Consider the following 26,920-nt stretch of genomic DNA (forward strand, 5'->3'; position numbering starts at 1 on the left):
AAAAATGACCAATTAAGGTATAAATATATTTTTTTGTTGAGAAAATGATAAATTTAATTTAAAATATTTTCCTCGCAAAATTCATAAATCTAGATTCATTTTCTCGCCAAAACCTTGAGTAATATTTTAAGGTCAATGACAAAAAAAAATACAATGCTTATGACCTAGGTGATACAATGAAGATGGAAAGCTTCATGCATCACAAGCATAATATAAACTTTGTAGAAAGCATTAACTATCCCAAGCCTCGGTCCGAAGGCCTCAAACACCTTCAAAGGTGGAGAGGGCTAGCGGGGAATGAGGGTAGGGAAGAGGAAGAAGAAACATTCCATAGGAGAAAGAAATAGTTCCTCACTTATCACTACTCTTCTTGCTAGCATACATAATAGCATAGTAATGAAGATGGAGAAGAAGGCAAGCTTAAGCATTGAAGCATGGCTCTTGGTTGGATTTGCATTTCATAGCCAAGAGTGTTGGTGTAGGCTCTCACTTCTCACAACCTTGGAGAAGGAGATGGAGTTCCTCTACTTTCACCAAGTGAGAAACAAAATGAGTGTGTGTGTGTGTGTGTGTGTGTGGTGTATACCCCCCCAGCACACCCCTTCCTTGCTTGGGGCAAGTTCTACCTTTTTCAAATACCTCAAGCTCATTGGATCCCGCTCCCCCTAGCCAATCACATGCATCATGCATTTCATGTACATGTGTAGCCTTTGGACAAGTGTCCTCCTTACCCCTTAGAGAGAGAGAGCTTGAAAATATCTAGATATTTGTTGGATGGAACTAGAATCTCATTGGACCCCTCTTTAGCCCAACCAATAGCATTCAAGCACACCATGTGGCTAAGCATAGGGAGAGTCTGACATGTGTCCCATGTGCCCCTTGAGAAAAGGGGTGCCCTTTGGGTGAGTGGAAGGTTAAGCCAAAGATTCCCCTAACTTTAGGGCTTTCCCCTTGCTTTGTAGGGTCTCTTTTTGACTCAAGCACCTTAGTCATCAAACACGACAAGCACCTCAAGCACCTTAGTCATCAAGCACGACAAGCACGTTATTCATCAAGCATGACAAGCACCTCAAGCTTAGGTCGGGTTCCCACCTCAAGATCAGCCCTAGCTTGCCTAAGGTCAAAGGACTTTTAGCACTAACCATTGGAGGTCTTTAATGAAGCTAACCTTAAGGTCTTTAAGCTCCATTATTTAGCCTTGCTCTTTGATAGACCATCTCTCATTTGGACCCCTTTACCATTGGCCCCGTGTTGAGATAGATCCATAAGCACATGTCTATATTCTAACCCTTGTTCCCGTTTATTATCCCACATTAAATGATCAGTTTAATATGAGAAAATCATTTGGGTTGGTTAGATATTAGATTTTATGACATTACCTTCCTCTTGAAATCATAGTCGTCCTCGACTATGAGGTAAAAGAGATAAAGCCGTAGTCATTAGTCAATTTTTCTTAGCAGGTAGAGGATCCCTTTTTACCCTATGGCATCATTCCAAGATGGATGACTGATCCATTTGGTGCTTGGGAGACATAGCTGCCACAAGCATGTCTGCTCTTTAGTTTATTTCATCATCCCAAGTAGAGTGACAAATTCTACATGGTGTTTGAGAGACGTCGCCATCACAAACATGATTCTTCGTATGCATACTACTTAAATTTGTGCACAATAAAGAGACAATTAGTCTTATAAGACAAAAACATTGATCATTGAAAAGAAACATGTACATTTGCTTACTCTAATGTAGCATTGTAAGCGTTGACAAGGTTCATACTATCCTTAAGCTGAATTCCTTGCATCCATCTAGCATCTTCAAAAGGATAATTTTTGAACTTAATGAGATACCTCAAGCACCTTAGTCATCAAGCACCTCAAGCTTAGGTCAGGTTCCCACCTCAAGCTCAGCCCTAGCTTGCCTAAGGTCAAAGGAATTTTAGCACTAACCATTGGATGTCTTTAATGAAGCTCACCCTAAGGTATTTTAAGCTCCATTAGTTAGCCTTGCTCTTTGACATACCATCTCTTATTCGGACCCCTTTACCATTGGTCCTGTGTTGAGATAGATCCGTAAGCACGTGTCTATATTCTAACCCTTGTTCCCATTTATTATCCCACATTAAATGATCAGTTTAATATGAGAAAATCATTTGGGTTGGTTAAATATTAGATTTTATGACAAGCACTACTTAGGGGGGGCCTACTTTTTGCCTCTTGATATATAACCTTACATCCATACACTCAAGTTGATGATGGAAGAAATGTTGATTTGTTGTTGAGTAGCAATAGCTCCATCTTAAAAGTGGTAGTTTATGTAGCAATTATATATGTACATGTGTATGTGTACCTATACAAATAGAAATGTAAATTTAAATGTAAGAGACATTCAACGTAGTGGATAAGATGGCTTTCATCTATGTGACTATTGTAAAGAGTTGTGTCACAAGGTTGGAATTTGCATCATGTGAATATAAATAATTGCGTTCTTGCACGGTGACTTGCAAGAAGAGGTGTATATGCACCAACCACAAGGGTTTGAAGATGTGAACAAACCCAAGTATGTATGCAAGCTAAAGAAAGACTTTTTGGGATGAAGTAAGTGTTAAGAGCTTGGCACGAAATAATTGCACTTTATTGTGTTACTAATGGTTTTTGTATGGCTGTTGTGGCTCACTCTTTGTATATATGAGAGTTTGAGAGCTTGTATTGTTGTTGATGGCCAAACACAGTATGGTTGGACGCAAATTGTACTAAGGTGTAAATGCATTAAAGAGATGATGAAGATGCGATGAGCAGTAGCACATTGAAGCTATTACAAGGAAAAGGTTTTGTTGTGTGTGTGAGTGAGTGTGTGTGTGTGTGTGTGTGACTTTGTTCTACACGTTCCCCATCTAGGTCTACTCTAAAAAGTGGTATCAAAGTCCAGATTAGAGAGTTACAATCAATTCACAATTCACACAACTTTTGAACAAAACAATAGCCTTTGTAAGGAACCAATGAGATTTTTTGAATCTGACCTCTATATCCTTTCTCTGGTACCTTCGCAAGGTGGATTAGATACAAGCGTGCCCCTAACTAGCTTCGACAAAGATCTCATATGTCATCAATGATTTGGGATGACGGATGTGTTATTATGGAAATTAGGACAATGTATGCATTGCATCATAGGAAACTCCATATTGTACATTGATACAATGTTCGTTTGATGCCTAGTTTGAGTCAGATTTTATGTCAAGTTCTTGACAATGATCTCCCTCATTTTCAAGACAATGGTCTTATCGGTTCTCAAGCAGTTTGATTGAGTCATTCAGTTGATATTCTATCAAAAGTACAAGGAAGACTGTCGAAAAATTCCACCATAGGTAAACATGGCTAAGAGTTCATCTTAAGTCATACAAATTGTTGGAGAGAAACTAACAAGGAAGAATACAATTGTGTGTTCTTACATGAAATAGAGGACCCCCTTTTTGTGGGGTGTCCTTATTCAACAAGGATTACACAAGTACTCAATAGAAGGCATTCAGACATCTAGCAATGTCAAATGAAGATAAAATTGTTGGAAATCGAGTGCTTCACAAATCATCAACTTGAGCAAGGATAATGTACAAGCTAGATGATACTGTTTATAGGTGCTATTTGTAGGGTTCTATTGTATTTTACTATTCATAGATTGTTTTCTACTTGCCTTTTTTTGCTCGGTGTTTTGATTGCCTCTTTTGGGATGGAATCAAATATCGGGTATATCATAGAGTACATATGCCATGGGAAGCATTTGCACAGGAGTTTCACATTGATACAATTGCCGCTTTAGAGTGCAAAATCCAAAATATGGAGAAATAGCTAGCATAGCTTAAAGTTGCAAAGAAAATCAAATAGCAAAGGCGGTATGCCATACTAGTAAAAGAGCTAGGCAAAGGCATTTCAAAGACCAAAGAAGAGAGTTTTCTTTTAGTTTGTATAGGGAAAAAATGCTTGAGAAACAATCACACATTTATAACAAAAATTCAGGACAATGCACCTATCACGATCCAAGACAAGGAGGAGGAGGTTGGTTGGAAGGATACAAGTAAGAATGCATGGGGACATGACTAGGAAAATGTAACACAAGTGAAAATGTGGCATGGACCTAAAACCCCAAATATTTTTTTATTTTTGGCTTTTGGCTTTTAGGTGTTGTCAAGGGATGCAAGTCCTTCAACAATTCTCTGAGGCAAACATTACCTACTACTGAGTGTCCCACGTGTAGTCATAGCTATGTGGTGGCCTTTTAACCATGTAATGAGCTTTTGGTTGCAAGGCATGAGGACCTGCAAATCCTTAGGATGCTTTGAAATGTTTAGTTGATAACAAAAATCCTGTAGCCACCGACGACGATGTTATCTATGGCAGCAAGATAGGAGAATTTATTCAAAACCATGGACGTATATCTTAAGCAATCTTAGAACACAAAACTCAACATCTAGGAGCAACCATGCTATAGAGCTCCAAAAGGATTGTCAAGCAACTTTACTTGTAACTGTTGCTCAAGGTGTTTACAAAATTCACACCGACACACCACATACAAAAATGATGTGTGGATTTTCAAGAGGTCTTTGCACTTCTGCTTCCTGCTTATTTACATTGTAAAGCAACATTCACACCATCGTACAAATATTGATGGAGGCCTTACTTCTAGCAAGTAGTTTATGATTCAATTGGATCAACTGTCTTTTTGGCCATAGCATTGCTTGACCAGTCTTGATCAACTAAAATCCCAAAGTGTTTGTTCACTTGGTTACATTGAATAGCATTGCAAGGTAGTGAGATTTTTAGAATGGTCATATTTAGAAGGTATAGATATGAAAGCGTACTATCTCATGTTTTGCAAAATAAGACATGCAAAGTGTACTCCCTCTCTTTTTTGGCAAATAAGAGAGGAGACTTGACACGAGTTCATTTGTTTAGATAAGCCAACAAAAACTAGGTAGACCTCATGATTTTAAAAATTGTTTGTTATCATGTGGGCAAGGTATTGATGCCATCCAGACTCTTGGTAGCCACCATTTTGTGGAGCTAGTCTCTTTCATAGGGCTATGGTCCATGTCATTCTATGCATCTCAATGCCATATATGTCACTTATTGTGCAAAAGCCCTCACAATGCCCTTTGCCTTGTTGAATACCAAATCTACCTTTAATATTGTCTCCATAGGAAATTCTCGTGAGCCCCAGATCAGAGCATTCATTTACTCTTTTTACTTATCCCACCAATCAGCCTCTGCTCAATCAGTCATGTGGCTAATTTGGAAGCACAAAAATCCTCGTGTTTAGTAACTTTCCAAAGCAACTAGTAAGGAGTTCATCTTTATAATTAGATATAAGGCGGCTAGTCTTTTCGATTCTTGATCTTCTCGAGTCTATTGCCTTCTTGTTGAAATTCCAAGGAGTTTTCTCCTGTATATTTTTGTGTCATCCTACGGTCTACCATACAGTTGTGGTGATTTTCTTTACTAGTCCATCGGCTTGCTATGCAAGGTGTGTTTGCAAGGGTAGTTGTTGAATAATTTGATATTTCAATTGAAAAATGTGTGTGAGCTATCAACTACCAAAGGTCACACACACACACACACACACACACACACACACACACACACACACACAAACAAGAGGTGCTCATGATTTTGGAAGTGAACTTTGTTTTTAGAATGCAAAGAAATGTTGACAAATGGTGTTATATAAGCTTTAACTGCCCTTAAATGAATACTCTAAAAGGTTTCACTGTTCAGGATGCAAGACTCAAGTCGACCAAAGCTCTATAAACAACCATAGGAGGTAGCTTTCAATGAGGTGATGACGATTTTTTTCTTTCCAGTGCTCGCATACTCTGATTTGAAGTGCAAATACCTTGGTTGAAAATGAAAAATGACCATTGTAATTCGGTTGATCTTTAATTTTCAAGGTTAAAACTTGTGCATTTTAGTTATAAATCTTGGCAAATAGCTTAGCTTTTTTGCATTTATCCCAGTTGTATCTCTAATTTGACCTTAGAGAAGTGATTTATTTTTTGGGCTTTTATGTAGTGAATAAAGTATGACTGTATGTACATAAAAGCACAAACAAGTCAAGGCCAAGAAAATGGTTTTTCTGAGAATTGATTTGGTTGTGCTTTTATGTAGTGAATAAAGTGTGAGTGTATATACATTGCTAACCAGTGAGTATGCGAGTCATATGGAGTACACTTGTCTTGATAAGCCAATAGGTGATTTTAGTCAATGAGAAACTTTATGCTTGACAGTCATGTATGTAGGAGGTGTGCAATAGGGGGCTCCTTCACTTTTATGACCGATGCTTTGAAATCACAACATTTACAAGGGAGAAAGTTTGTTCACCCTAGAGTTAGGCTAAGCTGAGCAAAGAGCATCTCCCTCCCCATTTCTTTCTCTGTCTCTTACTCTATCACCTTCCTTGTTTTTTCATTTATAAATACATGTACATGCCCATATTTATATACATATGTACATTTTTCCATGCAAATGCTTAACTTTGTGTCTATGCTTTAGCTATTGTATATTTTCATGGGTGGTTCTTCACAAGTAGGTCTTTAAGTGTTTTCTAAATCTTTTACAAATATATCACATTGATAGGCATGTGCGGACTTTGAAATGGCTCACCATTTAATTGCATGATTTAGCCAATTCCAGATTTTACAAAGAAAATACAGAGAGTAAAAATTTACAGTGGGTGTGGGTGAGAGAGAGTGAATCCGCCTCATGCTTGAAGCGAAGGCCATGACTCGACCGCATCATCCTATAATTTTAGGAGGACCATTAAGGCATTAGGACTTAATGTGACCCAATTCAAACATAATACAACTATAGAATAATATGGCTTATACTAAAAGATTATTTATAATAGGCTAAACCTCAAAATAACATTTCAATATTTGTAGCTCAAATTTCATCTTGGTGGAATAGTTCCTACAATGTTCAAACTTCTCTCTTCTCTTTTCCTCCTCCTCTCTCTCTCTCTCTCTCTCTCTCTCTCTCTCTCTCTCTCTCTCTCTCATGATCCTTAACCGTGTCCCACCTCTTGAATTGCACCTCTATAATTCCAGCCAACTACCCTCAAATAGATTCTCATTTTTCTATTTTGACAATCCGTATACTAGGTACAACTCTTGATATTATAGCTCCCTATTCCTATAGACTGGTAGCTACTAGAATCCTTGTCCCAACATTACTCCCCCTTAAAACTAGATTGGTAATAGGACACTTTTATGGCCTTGGATAGTTTTATGTTTTCTTAACCAAAGCAATTTCCTAGAATTATTACAAGGGATGCCAATGAGGTCTTAGAGTGTTTGATATCCACAAAGATCGCTTATGAGCTAAAAAAACCTTGGAATTTTTTGGGCTATGGAGTTAATCTCTAGAATTGTCTTTCATAAGCACTTTTCACCCTAAACTATGCCAAAAACGCGTGTAAGTGTGTTGTTTTTGCACATTTTTCATAGAATTAGCCATAGACCACCCTAAAATGCATCTTAGTGAATTATGGGGTGCTACATAAGTATCTTTCATCATTATAAAAGTTATCAAATATTATAATTCATGGATACCTTATGTATTTGAAGTTATGGCCTATTTATGAAAATCATGCCATGCACATTTATGGACGAAATTTACACTTTGATCTATTTTTTGGCAATGTGTATGCAATAGAAAAACAAGTTTGATTGTACATATAGACTCATCACTATTTATTGCATCTTTCTTGAGTTTTGGGACATCTAATAACCCCAATAACTAACAACACAAAGTCAAGAGAAAAAAAGTCATTTCACAAAAATTGGACTCATTTTGAGTTAGAAATGTATTATGTTCAATAATACTCAATTTCCTCAATGAACATGGTCAATTGGTACCTTAGGTCCAAGCTTAACCATATAATACCAATTTGGTTATAAGTACATACTTTTTAAAGAGATTGAGATGGCCACAATGTGGAAGCCAGTTTTTTCATTTGTGCAGTTTTTGGGCTTTGTAGTTATGTCTAGATTTGTCATACAAAAACATGTATAGATGTTTTTTATGCTTTCTGGGTTTTAGTATGAAGGTGAATTATTAAGGTATATTGATATAAAGCATATATACAATTAGATATGGGTGTAGTCATGCATACATTGATGATAGATATGTTGAATACAAAAATGCACTTTTTGTATCTAATTATATGCACAATCAAAAAAATGTGGGGTTATAGAAACTGTACACTTACATTAGGAATCCATTTGAAGTTAATGGCAAAAATAGATTGGTTACGTGAAAAAATCTTTGTGGCGTAGCATGGGGTTAATCATGAAAACATGTTCTTTATAGTCAAATGCGGCACTTCATTGGCTTTAGAAGCTTGTCATGACGACCTAGGAATCAAGAAATATGCATGATACTTATTTTTCCCATGTAGAATGGGTTCTTAGCATTAACCTCATGTCGGGACGCTTGAAACTTCACACATATTCAAGAAGTATTGAGTTTTTTTTTTCCAAAACCTTGAAAGGAAACTTTTATGTCCTGTTACATTCTTGAACTAGTGTTAAAGAAGGGTTTTTGTCATCAAAAACATCAGTGAAAATCTCAATCTAAAAGCACCATTTTTTTAATTAAAAAAAACTTACATTAGGTCTAACTATCTACTGGTAGCAAGGTTAAATAATTTTGAACAGTGTGATTGCAATCATATGACAACAAGAACCTCCAGAGAGATTTTCCCTAACATTAGGTCTAACTATTTGCTCATAACAAGGTTAAATATTTTTGAACTGTGTAATTGCAATCATACTGACAACAAGAATCTCTAGGGAGATTGTCGCTTGGCCAAAAGGGATCTCAAACTAATACATCAGTCAAGATGTCCCCGTCTGAACAAACTTATTGCTCCTATCTTGAAGCAAATTCTTTCAAAAATGTAGAATTCTTACATACCACCACAGATTATTCAAGCGGATGATTTGTTGGACTTGCATGTGACACATAAAAAAATTTAGTACCGTGTGGCTAAATCCACGAGTACATTTACCTTCTACACATAGAACAAGTCCCAAAACTTGTGTTGTTCTCCTGAAAAGAAGAAGAACCTTGTGTTTACTGACTATACTAAACTGAACGGGATCCAAAGAAAATTCAACTCCACAATTTGATGGACCTACATCTTTATGATTAAACAATCGATACCCATATTGTTGTATAATGCTTCCTATTTGGATAGCCAAAATATGATCCTACATATGATGGAGGCTAACTCAAACTGCATACGTGTGTTGTTTATAGTCAAATGCGGCACTTCATTGGCTTTAGAAGTCATGACCTAGGAATCAAGAAATATGCATGATACCTATTTTTCCCATGTAGAATGGGTTCTTAGCCTCATGTCAGGACACTTGAAACTTCACACATATTCAAGAAGATTTTTTTTTTCAAAACCTTGAAAGGAAATTTTTATGTCCTGTTACATTCGTGAACTAGTGTTAAAGAAGGGTTTTTGTCATCAAAAACATCAGTGAAAAATCTCTATCTAAAAGTACCATTTTATTTATTAAAAAAAACTTACATTAGGTCTAATTATCTGCTCGTAGCAAGGTTAAATATTTTTGAACAGTGTGATTGCAATCATACCAACAACAAGAACCTCCAGAGAGATACATTAGGTCTAACTACCTGCTCATAGCAAGGTTAATTATTTTTGAACTGTGTAATTGCAATCATACTAACAACAAGAATCTCTAGAGAGATTGTCCCTTGGCCAAAAGGGATCTCAAACTAATAGAAGGGCTTACATCTGTCAAGATGCCCCCTCTGAACAAACTTATTGCTCCTATCTTGAAGCAAATTCTTTCGAAAATGTAGAATTCTTACATACTACCACAAATTATTCAAGTGGATAATATGTTGGACTTGCATGTGACACATAAGAAAGTTTAGTACTGTGTGGCTAAGTCCACGAGTACATTTACCTTCTACACATAGAACAAGTCCCAAAACTTGTGTTGTTCTCCTGAAAAGAAGAAGAACCTTGTGTTGACTGACTATACTAAACTGAACGAGATCCAAAGAAAATTCAACTCCACAATCTGATGGACCAACATCTTTACGCTTAAACAATCGATACCCATATTGTTGTATAATGCTTCCTATTTGGATAGCCAAAATATGATCTACATATGATGGGAGCTAACGCAAACTGCACTCATAGTGTCCTGATAAATAGTATCGTAGTAGAGGAGTAAAAATAGTAAGCATACAAATGAATACCATCTATTTAAATTGCGACTTGTAACAACTAGGGCTCGATTGTTCAAAAAACAAAATCCAAAATATGAGATGTCATATAGCTATGAACGCTCTAGTAGATGGTCCTTTCTTGTGACATGATGTTGCTCCATGGTCCAAAGTATAGGACAATCTCGCTTTTTACATGAATTCAATAAGCAATAAAAACATAAGTTCTCTTTTGTGGCTCTTTTTCAATTTAGAGCAGATAAAGAGCCCCTCGGGCCCTTGGCCCTCTTGGCATACTCTATATTGGAGACAGGAATTGTCTATCAATGATGAACAAGGTCCTTGTGCAACTCTTGCTTGTTTGCATTGTATACCAAAGCTTTTAAAATTGCATCTTCAAGATGCAAGTAAGTAAAAAAGAAAATCTCAAACTTTGTTTCTCATCCAATTCACCCAATTTAAGGATAATATACTTGGAGATATAACTAGTTAAAAATAAATTGTGCATGTAACAATAGTCACATGCCTTCCGATTCTTCTACACTTCATTGTTGGGTAAGAACTCTTCGTGGAACACAATCTTAAATGTCCCAAGTCTTGGGTTTCTTTGTTGGTTGAGGAGACATCCACCACTTGTAGACATTGCTTTCAAGGGCTAAATTGATCCTTGTAGGCCAAAAGGCATCTTGTGTAGCTCGAAGATGACGATCATCCGCTTACTTTTGAAGAAAAGTATTCACATCATCCTTGTTATGTTCTCAATCTTCACCTTTATAAATTGGAGGTTTAAGTTCCTTCATCCATGATGAACTCTTCTAAGCATTGGAAGTATTAGCACCGTGTGCTACAAGACAACCTGATGGAGGAATCTCATCCAAGATTGTTTGTTCAAGAGAAGTGCATATGAAATTATTGACCAACGTGGTTAGGTAAGTCAAGTTGGTGTTGGTGAAAGCAAACTTTGATTAAAACCTTGTATATCAACAAAGCCGTGATCGTTGTGCAATTCATCAACCACCACCTTGTGAGTTCCCTCATGTGAGCATCAAGCAATGTGTATGCGATTGCTTGAAATCAAAATGATGATCACCCGGAAGCAAAGGACCAGAATCCATCGAAAACAATGAAATAGAGGCTCTCCCAACGAGGTTGCCACAATCCTTGTCGAGAAAATCTTGGTGTACTTAAGACTATGACTTTGCGAGGCAATGAAATTCAACACTTCGTTGCAATTGGCATAGTTTTTGCATATTCAACTCTTTGGCAAAAAACACTTGAAAATCCCTCTTTTAGAGAGAGAGAGAGAGAGAGAGAGAGAGCGCTGCAAGGGGGGGGGGGGGGGGGATTTTTTTTGGGGGGCGGTTGCTAACTTCCCCAAAACTCAAAGTTGCTATTACCAAAAAAAATTGCTATTACAGGCCACTACTTTTTTATATATATATATGACTTTGAAGAGATAAAGAAGAGAATCTTCTGGTTTTCTGTGGAAATAAATACAAACCCAAGATTTGGGTGCTCTATTTTTTTTTGTCTATTTAGGGGATGCCCAAATAGCCTCGGTATTCGTGAATGCTATCATCCATGGTATGGCTTGGAAACTCTTCCATTCTGTTAAGGATAGATGAAAGCCAGCGTCCCCTATAACCTCTAAGGGACGCTAGCTTGTTGGAGGTAAGAGCAGTGCCATTCACAAGTGCGCGCGCGCGCACACACACACACACACACACACACACACACACACACAAAAGCAACATGCACATGCACGTGAGCACGCACACAGACACACCAACCACCACGCGCACAATCAAAACCAAGCATACCACCACACACAGAGGGGAACACACATTGAGTCCAATAGACGGTCCTTGCTATTTTAAGTGCAGCTTGCTGTGTTGAGGCAATTCAAAGGAAAAAATTGGCTGCCATTCTGCAGCTGATGATCTATCATGATGTCTGTGAATCATACATGCTTGTAAGAGGGGGGAAAATAGAGCATCTATCCTGCTTTCAAAGCATTTATATTGCCTAGGCTCCATTGAGAGCCATGAGGATTGTGTTGTCTATCCACCCACAAAGACTTTGCAAGCACAATCATGTTGTCAAGAGCACTGCTTGCTCTACTACCTATCCCACCACTTGATAGCTTAGATACTCGAGCTTTCTTGCAAGGGACAACAGGGCAAAACTTTCACAATGACGCTCCATTCCATGTATTGTAAACTTTATGGAGCCTCTATGCCAGCCTTGATTTTGTCATATCCTCACAACTGTCCTGCTGCAATTCTACTACCTACTGACTCCACATGTAACAAACGGAAAAAAGCGAGATGCTGATACTGGTGGAAGAAGGAAGAGACTAAAGTCTTCGGGAAAATTGCAAATGGAAATGCACATACATCAAAATCCTTACACCCTTCATTGCCAATACGATTCAAGAACACATTCTCATATTGCTAAGCAAGTGGCTTCTCACTTTCTAAATCCTTTGAACCGCTCATTTCACTTTCCATTCTGAATGGTTTCCATAGCTTTTTCATTTGAAATGCATTGGGGGCACCTACTAAGAGTGAACCATAAATTCACATATGGGGGTGATTTATATCGGTCGATCAAGAATAGGGCTAAATATGCACTAGCTTGATGTCGGATTGAGATGGTAGACTCTTATGTATACCTTGGGATCACCTGCAATGCCGTTATTGTACCTGATGATGAGCATGTCGCTTGACTGGGTTTGCTTTCTGAATTGGCTACAAATCGACGAGACCTTCAACAGAGCTGGGGGGTACTGGCTTCCACATGCTCCACATCCTCCAATGCGTGCACATAAACATCCACATTAATCAGAATAAAAAACCATATATAATTTACAAACAAATGGTGTAATAGCTCCTTTTACAACCACAGTAAACCTGGGGAAAAAGAGACCTCTGTCTGAATGCTTCGTCAATTTACAACAAGCTTGGAGCTTGAACAAGGGGAATGGACATTTGAAAAATATTGTAGGTCGGGTTAATGAATTTTTTCCATAATTCAATGAAAAAATTGGGGCTATACACAGCATATAAGCACCTAAAAGAAGGCCTTATTTTACTCTTTCTTCCGCATGATAAAGAATGCTTTAAAGAAGGGGAGCAGATTCCTCTCAAGGAACTCCGGGCTACAAACCGCAACATTGTGCAGGATTTAGCTGAGAATTCCTGTCAAAAGTCCTCATAGCAAAGAGACTGGGCAAAAACATGAGGATACCGATAAAGCAAGAGACAAAAGGAGTGAGAAAGATCAAGAATCTCCCTTCAAAAGTCTTCGGACAGCCTGCTTCCTCTGACAGATGCAGCCAGGGTAGGGGTTGGCATAGAAACTTTCCTCCAGCTTCGGGAACTCCCCCCGCTGCCGCACATGTGGAGCTCCGATCCTATCTGCATGCAAACGTTTAACCTCCGTTTCAAAGGTCGCCCATGTAATGTTTCGACTCTCCAACCCATCCACCAGCCGCACTAAGTTTTGCCTGCAAGAAACCGGGTCGTTAAGATTTGAGCAAAGCTATAAACCTTAAAGACAACATTCACGAGTAAAACATTTGCACAGAACACAAACTCATGACAAATATATACCTTCATAAGGTTAGAATCGTATGAACTTGAAAGTTACAAGAGGAGATAAAACACTCACAAATATACAAAAGCAAGGGACACAAGACAACAGAAAATCAAAAAACTAGATCACTTTATTTGCTACTAAACAAAAGTAGATGAAAACAAACCCTTTTCACTTAAAAATACTTTAAGAAAAGGCATAAGCAAAATGAGATAAAGAAGCTTACTTGACTTAAACTTGGACAAGTACTTAACTTTAAAGTAACAAGGGTAAGACATCAAAAAGCCTTAATCCTAGAAAACGGACTCCACACGACAACTTCTAAAAGAATCTGTAATGTAAGCTAAATACTAGAATTGAATACTATTACGAGCCTACATAGAAGAGCCAAAACATAACCGAAGATCTAGACTTGACACATGCGACCTTAACTTTGCTGCTTGTCGAAACAAGAAGAATAAGATTATCACCTTTATCATGCATAGCCTGGACAACAGCTATGACATCCCTACTCGTGTCATCAGTGCCCAAGAGTAAGTGCAAGTTTGTATAGAGTTCATTCATGATTTGAATGTACTCTATTAAACCAGCGAACTGAGTTTCTATCAGCCTCTGCAGGTGATGCACATACTCAAAACAAAATTCAATCTAAGAAGGTAATGCAGCAAGACTAACTTGAAACTTGCATCATTTAGTACAAACCCTAACCAAACAAGCCAACCACTTTTCAAAAAAAAAAACCTCAAGAGATGGCAAATAAATGAGAGAAGCTTCACTTAATTGAAATTTGTAAAAAAACCTGAACTTAAAGTCCTTCACAGGAAGAGCAGACAATGCGAGACATCATAATCCTTAAATTTAAACTCATACAACGACACAAATGAAATGGAATTATCACTGGAATGTAGTAATGCACAACCAAATTAAACAATATCTTGAAACTTGATAACATGCAACCTTATTGCAGTCAAAGATGACCACCTTGTCATGCATAGCTTGCATAACAGCTACGACACCATATTTCATCGAGTGCCCAAGAGATGGGTGCAGATTTGCATAGAGTAAATTCCTAATCAGGAGTCAGAACTAGTTCATAAAACCAGCCAAGTATCTCTCACTCCACAGGTAATGAGCAAAGGTGGATAATTACTTCTGCTAACTATTGGGAACTGAATATCAAGAATTAGTATTTCCAAAACTCATCCCTTTGGATCGGTGTCTTTAATTCAAGCATTACGCATATTAGCATAGCCAAGCTGGTTGCTTGCTGACAAGACCTGCAAATCATCTAGCCCGCTAAACCCAGAGTATCAGTACACACAGATGCATGCGGTACCCAGCTCAAGTTACAATGCACATAATGGAGATCGAGGATAAAGCACGTTGTACACACACCAGAATCACAAGGGAGTGCCCCCTTAAGCCCTTGGAATAAGGGAACGTGTTCCATAGAGAGAGCCATTCCCAATCCCGCTCTTGTTCTAAAACGACTTGAGAGTTTGTATAAGCAATATTCATGAACTAGGCTCAACGTCCATATAAGATATACACATGCATTTTTATGACCACCATTGAGATCCTTTGAGGTTCTTTTTTCATTATGCCTCTTTTTCAATCATCTGCAGAATTTTGAATCAAATTTATAAACGCATTTGGGCAATCCCGTTTACTCGAGCTTGTCGTTCCTATTCCAACAAGTCGTCCCTTCCCCAAATTGTTTATATTCCTTGACCTCAATTTATGGATCATCCTCTATGAAAGAATCACTGCTTCCATCCTCACAAGATACGCCCATAGACAGTTCCTCCACCTCTCTTTCTGAAGAATCTTTGGATTTCTTCCATGTTTTAAAACTAGCATCAGTCCAACAAATCATTTTAGCTGCCTCCTAGTCCAGCATTGCTCTCTCTGACATTACCCATGGCCCACCAAGAACGATGAAATACCCATTTCCTTCGGCAAAATGAACACGCCTTTTAATGCCCAAAACCTCTAGTCCTACTTCCCTGATCACACCTAAACACCATGCCTTCTGTAATCATCCTCCCTTTCGATTTCATGAATTACTGAATTTGACTTACAGATGTTCTAAACCATAATATAAATTTGTGCACCTCATCTATAAGCCCTTTCCTCAACTACCTTCCTCTAGAACAATCAAGCATACAGGTGACCTCTTCATCCACATCTATTTGTGAATCTGTTACTACAAGCACACCCTCTTTAATGGCTTGTGCAAGCCCTCTTCTACATGGGACAAAGTGCTCAAAATTGAGGCCAAGAAATGAGTCACCCATGAGACTTTACCCGCTTTCCATTAGGTAGGGGTTCCCGAATATAAGCTCCCCAGAAGCTGGGTTGCCCTCACTTGTGAGAAATGGAGTGCAAAACCATTCCCAACAAGAAGTCTTGTGAGTTGATACTTGGTCATTCCCCACTTTACCACTGATTCGATTTGCTTTTCTACGTTCTTCCTTAGTTTTCTACATAGTCACAAGCGACGCATTCCGGGACGGGGGACGAGGGACGGGGCTCAAATGGATTTTTAGTGTAAAAAAGAGAACTGGACGGCAAGTGGGGACGGGAAGCCCGAAAAAGCTTTCATCCTTATTTCTGTATCTGTTTGCTTGTTCTCTTCTCGCATGTGTGCTGGGTGCATGTGAGTGTGTGTGTGTGTGTGTGTGTGTGTGTGTGTGTGTGTGTGTGTTGGGGGGGGGGGGGGGGGGGGGGGGGGTGTGATTTTGCTTTTCTTTTACTGTTGCTTGTTTTTCCTCGTGTAAGGGTTCGGTTCATGTGTGGCAGCATTTGTGGGTGTATGTGTCTCTGTGCGAGGTTTGTTTCGTTGGTGTTTCTTGGTTTCTTTTCCTTCCTTTTCCAGCGGGGTGGTTGCAGTGTGATTTTTCCTCCCAACGCAGTAGTTTGATGGATTTGGCTTAGAGGACACTCTTGCCTTTGAAACGGTGGCCTTTTTCACACTGTTGCTGCTCTTCCATCAATCATCCTCGTCGTTCCTCCTCCGATTTGCTGGTGTTAGCTCTGCTGGCTTTCAACGCCGACTTTGTTGGCTCAACGGTGGGCCACTAAAACGCACCACGGCAAGGGGGAGCCAGTAAAGTAGGCGTCACAAAATGCTGACGTGTCAAGCCACTGAAGAATGGAGCCAACCTGCAGATCCAGGCCGAGGGGCCTAAACCCTAAGTAAAGAAGCAGCAGAAGAAGTTTTTGCCAACTTATAAAGTCTTGTCGAGTGGCATATTTTTAAAGAAGAGTTCCCACCAACTTATGGGACCCCGTCCGATGGGGCCCAAAGTGACTCGGGAGATTAAACTAAAGCGGGACAATCACCCACACACACACAAAGCGTAGTAGATGATGACGTGGCAATTGTACGGACGTCATGGCAGACAAGACAAAATCCCGCAATTTACGCTGACATGCTGATGTGGCACTTGTACGAATTTCCGTGATTTATGCTGGCTGATTTTCAGTGCCAGCTTTTGGGCCAAATGCTTTTGAGTTTAAAGCTTTTCATGTAACTGCTTTTCATAGGCCAAGGGCCTTTAAATATGTGCAAGGGGCTCAGTCTCTGGCACGCTCAGTCTCTGGTGCGGAGGATGGAGTACAAGTATTGTATTGAGTTCAAGCAATATAAAGAAATACCGAAAGGGGCACCAAGGTTTGGGGCCGGTGCTCTCTTGGGTTGGAACACCACCACTCCCCGTCTTGTATGTTGTGCATCTCTTTCATTTCAGTTGTTATTTGAAGTGCTTAAAGTTGTTCAATCTGTCCTATTTTGTTGGCACATGGTGCCCGTCCTCGTTACATTTACCGCCTTGCCAGTGGCTTGCCAGTTATAGTAGTATTAGAGTGTCGGTCGATTCTTCTTCTTCTATAGAGGATCCGGTCCAACTTTTTGCAGCACATTTAATTGATTCTTGCAGTGAATCCGATCAGGAACATGAAAGTAGATCGGCAACATTGTAGAATGATGATGTTCCCGAAGTCACCCAGAATTCAGAGGAGAAAAGGCAAGCAGACGAAGAAGAGTGGAATGCTCAGCTCGATGAGACTCCGGATCTGGGTCTATCAAATTTATAGTAGCGGATGCAAATTAGATCTTGTGCGCTCATTGTGTCTCCCCCCCCCCCCGGACCTCGGGGCTGCTTCCTCTCCGCTTTGATTCGCCTCGTCTGGTTCGCTCTCGGCTTCCCGACTCGCCTCCTGCATCATCAACTTGTCGGTTTTGTCCCCACAACAACAGACACAAATGAAGGCTCCTGCTCCACCCAGAGGGACTCTGACAAAGCCCCCTGGCCCGACCCTACAAAACTAACCATCCGACTTTCTCTATTGCTGACAGAGCAAGCGAGTCTTGTAACAGAGGTGGAGTGCCTTCACCTTCACGCCACCTCTGTCATCTGCAAGATTACTAGCACCCGACCCAGCAGAGGTGAGGTGTGCGACCTCCTCCATGCCCGCCTTCTTCTGGAGGAGGGAAGGATCATCAACATATACTACCAGATTGTGTTTGAGACTCCTATGATGGCTTCCAAAGCCATTTTGATGAGCCCGCTCGCCATCTGAGCAGTCAGGCTCATTTTCGACAGTGGTGCCATGGTTTCGATCTAGCTTCTTACGATCTTGTCAAGGACACAGATTTGCCCATTTCGGATTGTTTCCCCTGCCTGAAAGGAGAGAGTACCTCCCGCTTTTATCCAGGATTGGTTTTGAGATTGGGACTATCTTTGAGACCCCGCGCACGACAGCTTCAGTTGCTGCCAAGGAAGCACGTATACCCACTGTGCGCGTTTAGGTTCGAGCCGCCCCCACTCTCCCGAAGGTAATCCTTTTGCCTAGATGAGTAGCAGCTAGCTAAAGCGTGGAGTATTCGGGTCTCTCGAACTAGTGCTTTATATACATCGTGCAGACACATGGGCCATCTCGCGAAGGCCTACCCTCGCAAGAGACCTCGACCCACAAACATAAGCTCAGTTCCCCACGGTTGGACAGGCAAAGCAGACAGAGACCCAGGGTGCCCAAGCTAGCACTTCTTCAGAGACGGGTGGCCAGTCAGCTAATGTGTCACGTGCACATCTAACCCTATGTGCATGTGGACAAGCTATCTCAGGTCTAGGGTTCAGGTTAGCCTAGGAAGTGTTTTGGCACCCTTATGAGCCTGTGCGCAGGCCGTGCATGTCCACACACTTAGAATAGTTGCATATCCTCTGATTGCACACCCAGTATCACCCAGCATATAAAGTGCCCAAGCAGGATGTCAAATTCCGGTCAGTTTGGGGGCAGAATATTTCATAGGCAATTTGGCATTTTATTTATTAAAAGGCACCATCTTCCAGGGTCGTGGGGCTGTAGGGGAGCTTGCTCGACCGAGCATGTGTCAGGTATATAAGCAGAGGAGGGGGCGCTCAATCCCGGAAGAAGAGGTAGCAGAAGAAGTTCCAGCAACTTGCAGTGCACCTTCTTAGCAAAACCGGTAGAGAGCCCTAGCATTTTCAGCCAACAAGAACTAGCGTCTTTTGTTGCAGATCAAGCCTGGCGCTTGCAGTTTCCCGTCGACAGATCAGCCAAGTCAGTTAGCGTTTTTAGTTTTCAGACATTGCAGATCCAGTCCCTAGCTTCGCAAATCTCACCTACCCGCAGCAGATCCTCGCCGTACCGTCGAATCAGCCAGCATTTACAGTTTCCGCCCGCTGTTTTCAGATTTCAGCATCTGCGTTTTCAGCGCATCGTCATCGAGTCGTCGTCATCGCCATCCTCGCCGACACAGTGTCAATGTTCAGCAGAAAGTCAGCCTTTTCCAGATTTCAGCATCTCAGCCCTATCGTTTTCAGTTTTCAGCCCGTCCTCGTCGTCGTCATCATTGTCATCGACATCGTCGGCAAGACCACAGCATCTAGACCATTGTACCAGATTAGTGTAATCTATAGCATAGACCTCTCTTGCCATAGAGAGGGGGGCCCTTGGAGGAGGGTTTGAGAACCGTCTAGTGAATCTTCTCTCTCTCTTTCTCTCAGTCTCAGCACTTTCATTCACAGTTACAATCACTTTGTTTGTGATCATTGCACTCTCTCTCTAAAAGGAACGGAAGGCTCTCGCTTCCATAAGTAAAAGGAACCCTTGGGCACAGTTCAGAGCACTCATCTTGAGCAATAACAACATTTACTTCCGCTGCACCATACATTGGTATCAGAGCTTTTTGGTAGTGCTCTGTATCACTCAAGAAAAGAACCACATAAATATTTTTTTTGCTTGTTGCGGTCGCACGTAACCCAAGTCCACTTGGGCGTGTCCATTCCTAATTGTGTTTTTGAAGAGTGGCAGGTAACTCAAGAAAGAAGGACTTGTCCAGCCTCCCCTTGTTCCTCTTTTCACTCACTAAGAGCAAACCGTGCACTTAGCGGCCGGCCAATCGACGTGAGGTGGGAAAAAGCAACCTTGGTGTGAGCGCAAGGCCGCCAAGGGATGCGCCCACAGGGAAGAGTCGAGCTCGAGTAAGTGAAAAGCCTTCTCAAACACCAATTGCAAGCTTGGAACTCAAGAACCTCAAGAACTCAAGAACCAAGTTCCTCAAGAACTTCAGTACCCAAGATCTCAATGTATGGTCATCACCCAAAGCGGAATAGATACTTTGCGTCAAGGTGATGAGAGTAGAGTTGGAGAAGAAGAAGTTTCTACACCAGGAGGATTGTTCCTTGATCCTCCCCCATCTCCATCTATGCCACGGATTGCACCAAATCCTATGAAGCTTTGGTCAAGTCGATGATGGAGATGATGCTACAACAGGAGGTGCAACGTGCCGCATTGGAAGAAAGAAGGGCAGCCATGGAGCGTGAGCGTGAGCGTGAGCAAGCGCACTTGGCGGCCGAAGAACGAAAGGCAACTATGGAGCTTGAGCGCGCGAAGCTCAACGCATAGTGGCCGAAGAAAAGCGAGCAGCTTTGGAGTTAGAGCGTGAGGCGCAGAGAGACCAATGCATGCAAGAGTTGGTCCTACAGATACTCACATCAAAATCCGAGCCAATCAAGGACGTTGGCACTTCATCAAGTAGCACAAGTAGAGATACGGATTCCAACAACACAGTCACTGAGAAGTTGATGTTCAGTAAGTATGACGGTAAGATGGATGTTAACGTTATTCATTTTTAGTTGCATCAATTTAATGCTTACTTGCGACGACTAAGAAAACAGGGAATAGCAAGGTTTTGACAGCAGCCATGTATCTTGCCGGTGATGCCAGTAACTGGTATCAAGCATGGCAAGAGGCACAGTTGGTCGTGCACCTAGAGGAAGCCGAGGAAGACGCGCCCCTTTCTTTCAATTCGGCCGACTTCCAAGACAAGCTCAAGGTGTAGTTTATGCCATCTCAGTACTTAGCGCGGTTGAAAGAAGATTAGCGCAATCTCAAGCAAACTGGTATGCCAACTATGTCTTTCTCCAACCGTGTTTTGCAACTCGGCACCCAATTACGCAAATCGGATGATGAGCGCAAAGAGGCATTTCTTTTCGGGTTTGACGAGTATATCAAGTTTGATGTCGAAGTACTCGACCCCATAGATCTCAACAAGGCAGTAGCGATTGCTCTCGCACAAGAGATGAAGCACAACAAAGGAAAGCCTTAGGAGAACAAGTCATCTCACAGTACCTCTCAGACTCCTCAAAACCTACAGAACGGTAAGAACGATAAGAATGGTAGCTCTTCTAGCCCATCTTCCTCTAATCCTTCGGAAAAGAACTCTCAAAATGAATCTAAGGGTAAAGCTAAAACACATGCTAAACCTAAGCTAACCCCGGATGAAAAAGCTGCACAAGGAATTATAGGAGGATACATAACGCTAGAAGAGCAAATCATTTATGCAAAGGAAGGTCGATGTTATCAATGTTATGTCAAGGGTCATATGAAGAAGGCTTGTCCTAAGACAGCACCACCTAAAGAACCCAAAGCAAAGACAGCTACCACAAGCACTTTAGTGAACCAATCTAATTCTCCGCATGTTTCTGACACACACATTGATAAGTTTCTCTTTAAATGTTATGGTCATGTGAAGGGTCAGTGTTTTGTCATATTGTTTGATTCAAACAGTATGCATGATGTGATTGGTGACTCTCTTGTAGAGAGAGCCCGCTTGGAGGTGAGCCAGACAACTCCTCTCGAGGTATCCGGCTTTGCTCCCGGTATGGACTCTCTCATTATGCAAGAGTGCCTTGATGTGTTATTCACTGTTCAGCAAGCTTCCTCTTGCAGAAAATTTGTCGTATCTCCTCTCTCAGGATGTGATATGATTTTAGGCATTTGATGGTTTCGTGAGCATAACCCTCTCATTGATTGGGCAGACAATACGCTCACTCTAAATGCCAAAAGTGACTCTCCCATGATCATTCATGGTAAGGAGGGTCTGCATTCTTTACCTCTCATTTCTCATGTGCATGCGAAGCGTGAATTACGAAGAGGAGCACAACCGGCATTCATCTATGCCTCTCCAGTTATTCAAAGGCTCAAGGCTCCAGACAAGTATTCAGCTTTGTTTACCAAGTATGAGCACCTCGTTTTGCACGATAATCTTCCACTCCGTCTCCCTCTCGAGCGGCAGGAGGACCATTGCATCGAACTCACGAAGGGGGGCACAGCCAGTCAGTAAGGCTCCCTACCATTTGAACAAGATCCAAGAAGAACAGTTAAAGCGGCAACTCATGGAGTTGATGGCCCAAGACTTCATACGCCCTAGTGTAAGTCCTTTCGCTGCTCCTATTTTATTTGTCCGCAAGAAGGATGGTTCGTCTCGTTTGTGCGTTTATTACAGGACTTTGAACAAGATGACCGTCAAGAACAAGTTTCTGATGCCTCGAATTTGAGTATATCCCCTCGATAGGCTCAATGGGGCCAAGGTTTTCAGCAAGGTCGATCTCAAGAGTGGATACCATCAGGTAAGGATATTCAAAGGCGATATCTACAAGACCGCCTTTCGCACAGAGCGAGGGCAATGGGAGTATGTGGTTATGCCTTTTGGATTGACAGGTGCCGTGGGTACATTCAACCGTCTCATGGTAGGCCGTTTTGGCGATATGATTGGCGTGTGTGTATTTACCTTTCTTGATGATATTCTCATTTTCTCTGCATTGTGGGAACAACATGAAAAGGATGTAGAAAGGGTTTTAGCCCGTTTGGATGAGTGTCAGCTGTACATTGCAGCTAAGAAATCTGAGTTTTTTCTCACTGAAGTTACTTATCTAGGTTATATCATTTTTTCGCACATTACCGCACCCATGACAGATGTTTTGAAAGGGGTGAAAACTCGCCGACAACGCGTGGTTTTGCTCGAGGCAGTCGTTGAGGCTTTTGTAGCTCTCAAGGTTACGATGACAGAAGCGTCGTGTCTCATCCTTGCCTCTTGGGACGACCCCTTTGAGGTAAGCAATGTCGCCATAGGTGCTGTGCTTCAGCAGCATGGCCGTCCAGTTGCATTTCTCAGTCGGAAGTTAAATAGTGCCGAAAAGAATTATTCAAGTTATAACAAAGAACTTCTGTCTGTCATTCACTCTCTCAAGCATAGTTTTTTTCAGACACGTCCGATTGCCCAATCACGCTTCCTCACGCGTGCGCGCATGGTTGCCGCATGGTAGCTGTTTTCGGACACGAGCAGGACAGTTTTTGACGCGCTGGCAAAAAACCCCCAATTTCTCAAATGTGGCCCAAAACGCCTCTTCACGATTTATTAAAAACCTGCAGCGTTCCCGTTTCTGCACAGAGAGTCCCCATCGAAGCTTCAGAGTCGAGAGGACTCGAGACCGTGAGCCGGGAGCCCTACCCACTGCCCACACACTCTCCCGCGCGCGGCTGATTCTTCACCTATGCCGTCCGTTACTCGTGAGGCCTCCACTTTGTCAAGGTTTGCAGTGTGCACCTTGCAAGTTTGCAGAATCCATATGGACCGAGTGAAGCATCCCGAATGGTAGTATGTAGAACAATTGAAGCCTCAAAAGAAAGGGCAATTTACATGTAAATGCAAGTATTGTGGGCATACTTGGGACGGCGGTCCCTCCCGTATTCGTGCACATTTATTGTCCCTCTCTGGCTATGGTGTAGGCCCATGTGACATGGTGCCAGAGGACGTCAAAGAGGTGGTCACAAGATTGCATGTAGATGTACAGAATGATGGGAAGGACCCAAATGCATTTGTAGATGCCTTGGTGGATGATTTGGGAGCTAATGCCTCTGCCTCAGGCTCAATGAGTACACATGCATCAGGGAGTGCTCATGTAAGTGCCACTGGGACTTCGGCTTCCAAATCAAATGTGGGGTCCTCGAGCAAGAAGAGGAAGGTTGCACAAGGGCCCTTGGCAAGTGCATTTAGCTTGCAAGCACGCAAGCAAGCAGATCAAGCCTTGCGCAGGTTTTTTTATGCAGAGGACATTCCAGAATGGAAAGTGCGGAGTCCTTTCTTTTTGGAAACGGTCAAGGCAATTGGACAAGTTGGTCCATCTTATGTGCCTCCTCCCACATACAATGCTTTGCGCACCACAGAGTTAAATGATGAGGTCAAATGCATTGGTCATGAGATCATGGGTGTGCGCAAGAAATGGAAAAAACATGGATGCACAATCGTATGTGATGGATGGTCTGACACTAGACGTAGGTCTATCATTAACTTTCTTGCATGCTCTATACATGGTTCTGTGTTTTTGAAATCTGTGGACACATCTGAGGAGACAAAGACATCAGAATTTATTTTCAAGCAGCTTAAGTATGTGATTATTGGGGTAGGACCCTCCAATGTTGTGCAGGTATGCATAGACAATGCAACTAATTGTGTTGGGGCCGGGCAAATGGTGGAAGAGAAATGGAAACACATTTTTTTCACGAGGTGTGCATGCCATTGCTTGGACCTCTTGTTTGAGGATATTGGGAAGCTCCCTTGGATTGCAAAAATTCTTGAAGATGCAACAAAGGTTGTCACATTTGTCACAAGGAAGTCCACTGTCTTGGCATTGTTTCAAATGCTTAGCAAGAAGGAATTGTTGAAGCCATCGGCCACTCGATTTGCCTACTACTTCATCATGTTGGCTAGTCTTGTGGATGAGAGATGTATGCAAGGTGTGCGTAGGCTTATGATTGATGCAAAATTTGTGAAAATGAAGGCATCCAGGACTGCAAAGGCCATAGTGGTCTCGAACATTGTGTTTAATGCATCCTTTTGGCAAGAGGCCAAGTTGATTTTGAAGATTTGTGCTCCCATCTTGAAGATACTTCGTTTGGCTGATAGGGAAGGAGCCACCATGGGGCTTGTGTATGAGCTTACGGATCGCATGGTTGAGCAAATTCAAAACATGCAAGCTATTGATGCGGCAAGGATGCAAGAGATCAAGGACCTATGCGTTGATAGATGGAATATGATGCACACACCACTGCATGCTGTGGGATACTTGTTGCATCCTATATGGCGAGGAAGAGGACAATTCAATGACAGTGAGGTTCATGACGGGTGGATGACATTTTTGGACAGGTATACCAAGGGTGATTTGACCATGCAGGGTACCCTCATTGATGAGTTGGACACTTTCCTCACTGAAAGAAAGTCATTTGCTCATCCTATTGCAAAGGATCCAAAGAGAATGCAAGAGGGTGTAAAATGGTGGGAGACTTTTGGGGCTTGCACGCCCACCAAAGTTACCAGGGAACGGACATTTCGGGCCTTGGAACGCCGGAACGGCGTTCCGACCGGCTGGGATTTTCTGGAACGCGTCGGAACGGAACGGCGTTCCGGCTGGAAACTGTCACCGGAACGGGACGACCGGAACAGCCGGAACAGCCCCAACGGCCATAAACGGCAGTTTTTGAAATTGAAAAAAATGATTGTTAGGCAGCCAACGGCCATTTTCAGCAGTCAAAAAAGTATATAATGCCCCCCTCCTCCCCCATTCTTCACACACTCATCAAGCCTCAAGGCCCATTCTCCCTTGCTTGAGCCTTGCTCTCAACTCTCAAGCCAAGCTCATTCTCCCTAGCTTGCTCTCAACTCTCAAGCCATAGTGTGGCGCCGCGGCATGCCTCAAGGCTCAAGCTCTCAACCTCTCTCTCTCTTGGGCTAACTTCTAAGTTCTAACCCTCAACTTTCAAGGCTCAAGGTTCAAGCTCTCACGGAATCAAGCGGCAAGCCTCTCTCTCTCAATCCCTCTCTCTCTCTCAAAGTTCAAGATCAAGCTCTCTCTTTCACGGATAATCCATCATCCATGGCCTCTTCTTCTCGTTCAACCCCCTCCGTTCATGCGGGCAACACTCAAAAGGCGAAGGAATGGTCGTGGTGGGATGAAGTGACCTCGGAGGGCACCTTGTCGGCGGCGGGAGGTTCTCGTGCATGGGGATGCAAGCTATGCTCTTACACGCGGAAAGGGGGGCATGACAAAGTGAGGGCACACTTTCTTTGAGTGCCGGGACATGAGGTGAAATTTTGTGCCAATGTAACCATCGAGAAGAGGAAGGAGCTCGAGGAAAAGGATCGGCAATTCAACCATAAAGCCAAGCCGGCATGCAAAGGTATTGATCCAAAGACCCTCATTTTCCCTTCTTCCTCTCTACCCGGTGTAGGTGTTGGTGCATCTTCAAAAGGTCCAATTCGTCACCAAAAGACCCTTGCCACCTCTTGGGACCCAAAGAAGAAGGAAGAGGTGGATGTGGCCGTGGCCCGATTCTTCTATCGCGACCATATCCCATTTTTCGCAGTGAGGTATGTTCATTGTTTTATGATTCATCAATCTTCTCTCCCATTTCTTCCGTTATCGTCGTTTCCACTTTTTTGATACTAACCTCTTCTATGTTTGATTGAAATAGGTCGGAGTATTGGAAAGTCATGGTGCAACGGATAGGAGAGTATGGCACCGGCTATGTGCCGCCATCTTCAGAGGCTCTCCGAACCACCTTGCTCGATCGAGAGAAGGCTATCGTGGAGCAAGCAACCCTCAACATTCAGCGTCTTTGGGCAAAACATGGCGTTTCCCTCATTGTTGACGGGTGGAGCGATACAAGGAAGAGATCTATCCATAGTCTCGTCGCATACTCCAATG

The 26,920-nt window shown here is 42.0% G+C and overlaps 1 protein-coding gene across 9 annotated transcripts in view; it reads right to left on the reverse strand.

Moving 5' to 3' along the window:
- Positions 1-13,083: 13,083 nt before the first annotated feature.
- LOC147465092 (O-fucosyltransferase 35-like) overlaps positions 13,084-26,920 on the reverse strand; it is a 39,650-nt gene continuing 25,813 nt past the window's right edge. For all 9 annotated transcript variants that reach the window (XM_086518123.1, XM_086518165.1, XM_086518159.1 and 6 more), the window contains one exon: positions 13,084-13,758. In XM_086518123.1, coding sequence (XP_086374249.1) covers positions 13,533-13,758 — 226 coding nt within the window. In that variant the 3' untranslated portion in view covers positions 13,084-13,532. The remainder of the gene's footprint in view (positions 13,759-26,920) is intronic.

The sequence above is a fragment of the Adiantum capillus-veneris genome, chromosome 1, assembly GCF_014529385.1.
Source record: "Adiantum capillus-veneris isolate H3 chromosome 1, ASM1452938v2, whole genome shotgun sequence".
Classification (NCBI taxonomy): domain Eukaryota; kingdom Viridiplantae; phylum Streptophyta; class Polypodiopsida; order Polypodiales; family Pteridaceae; genus Adiantum; species Adiantum capillus-veneris.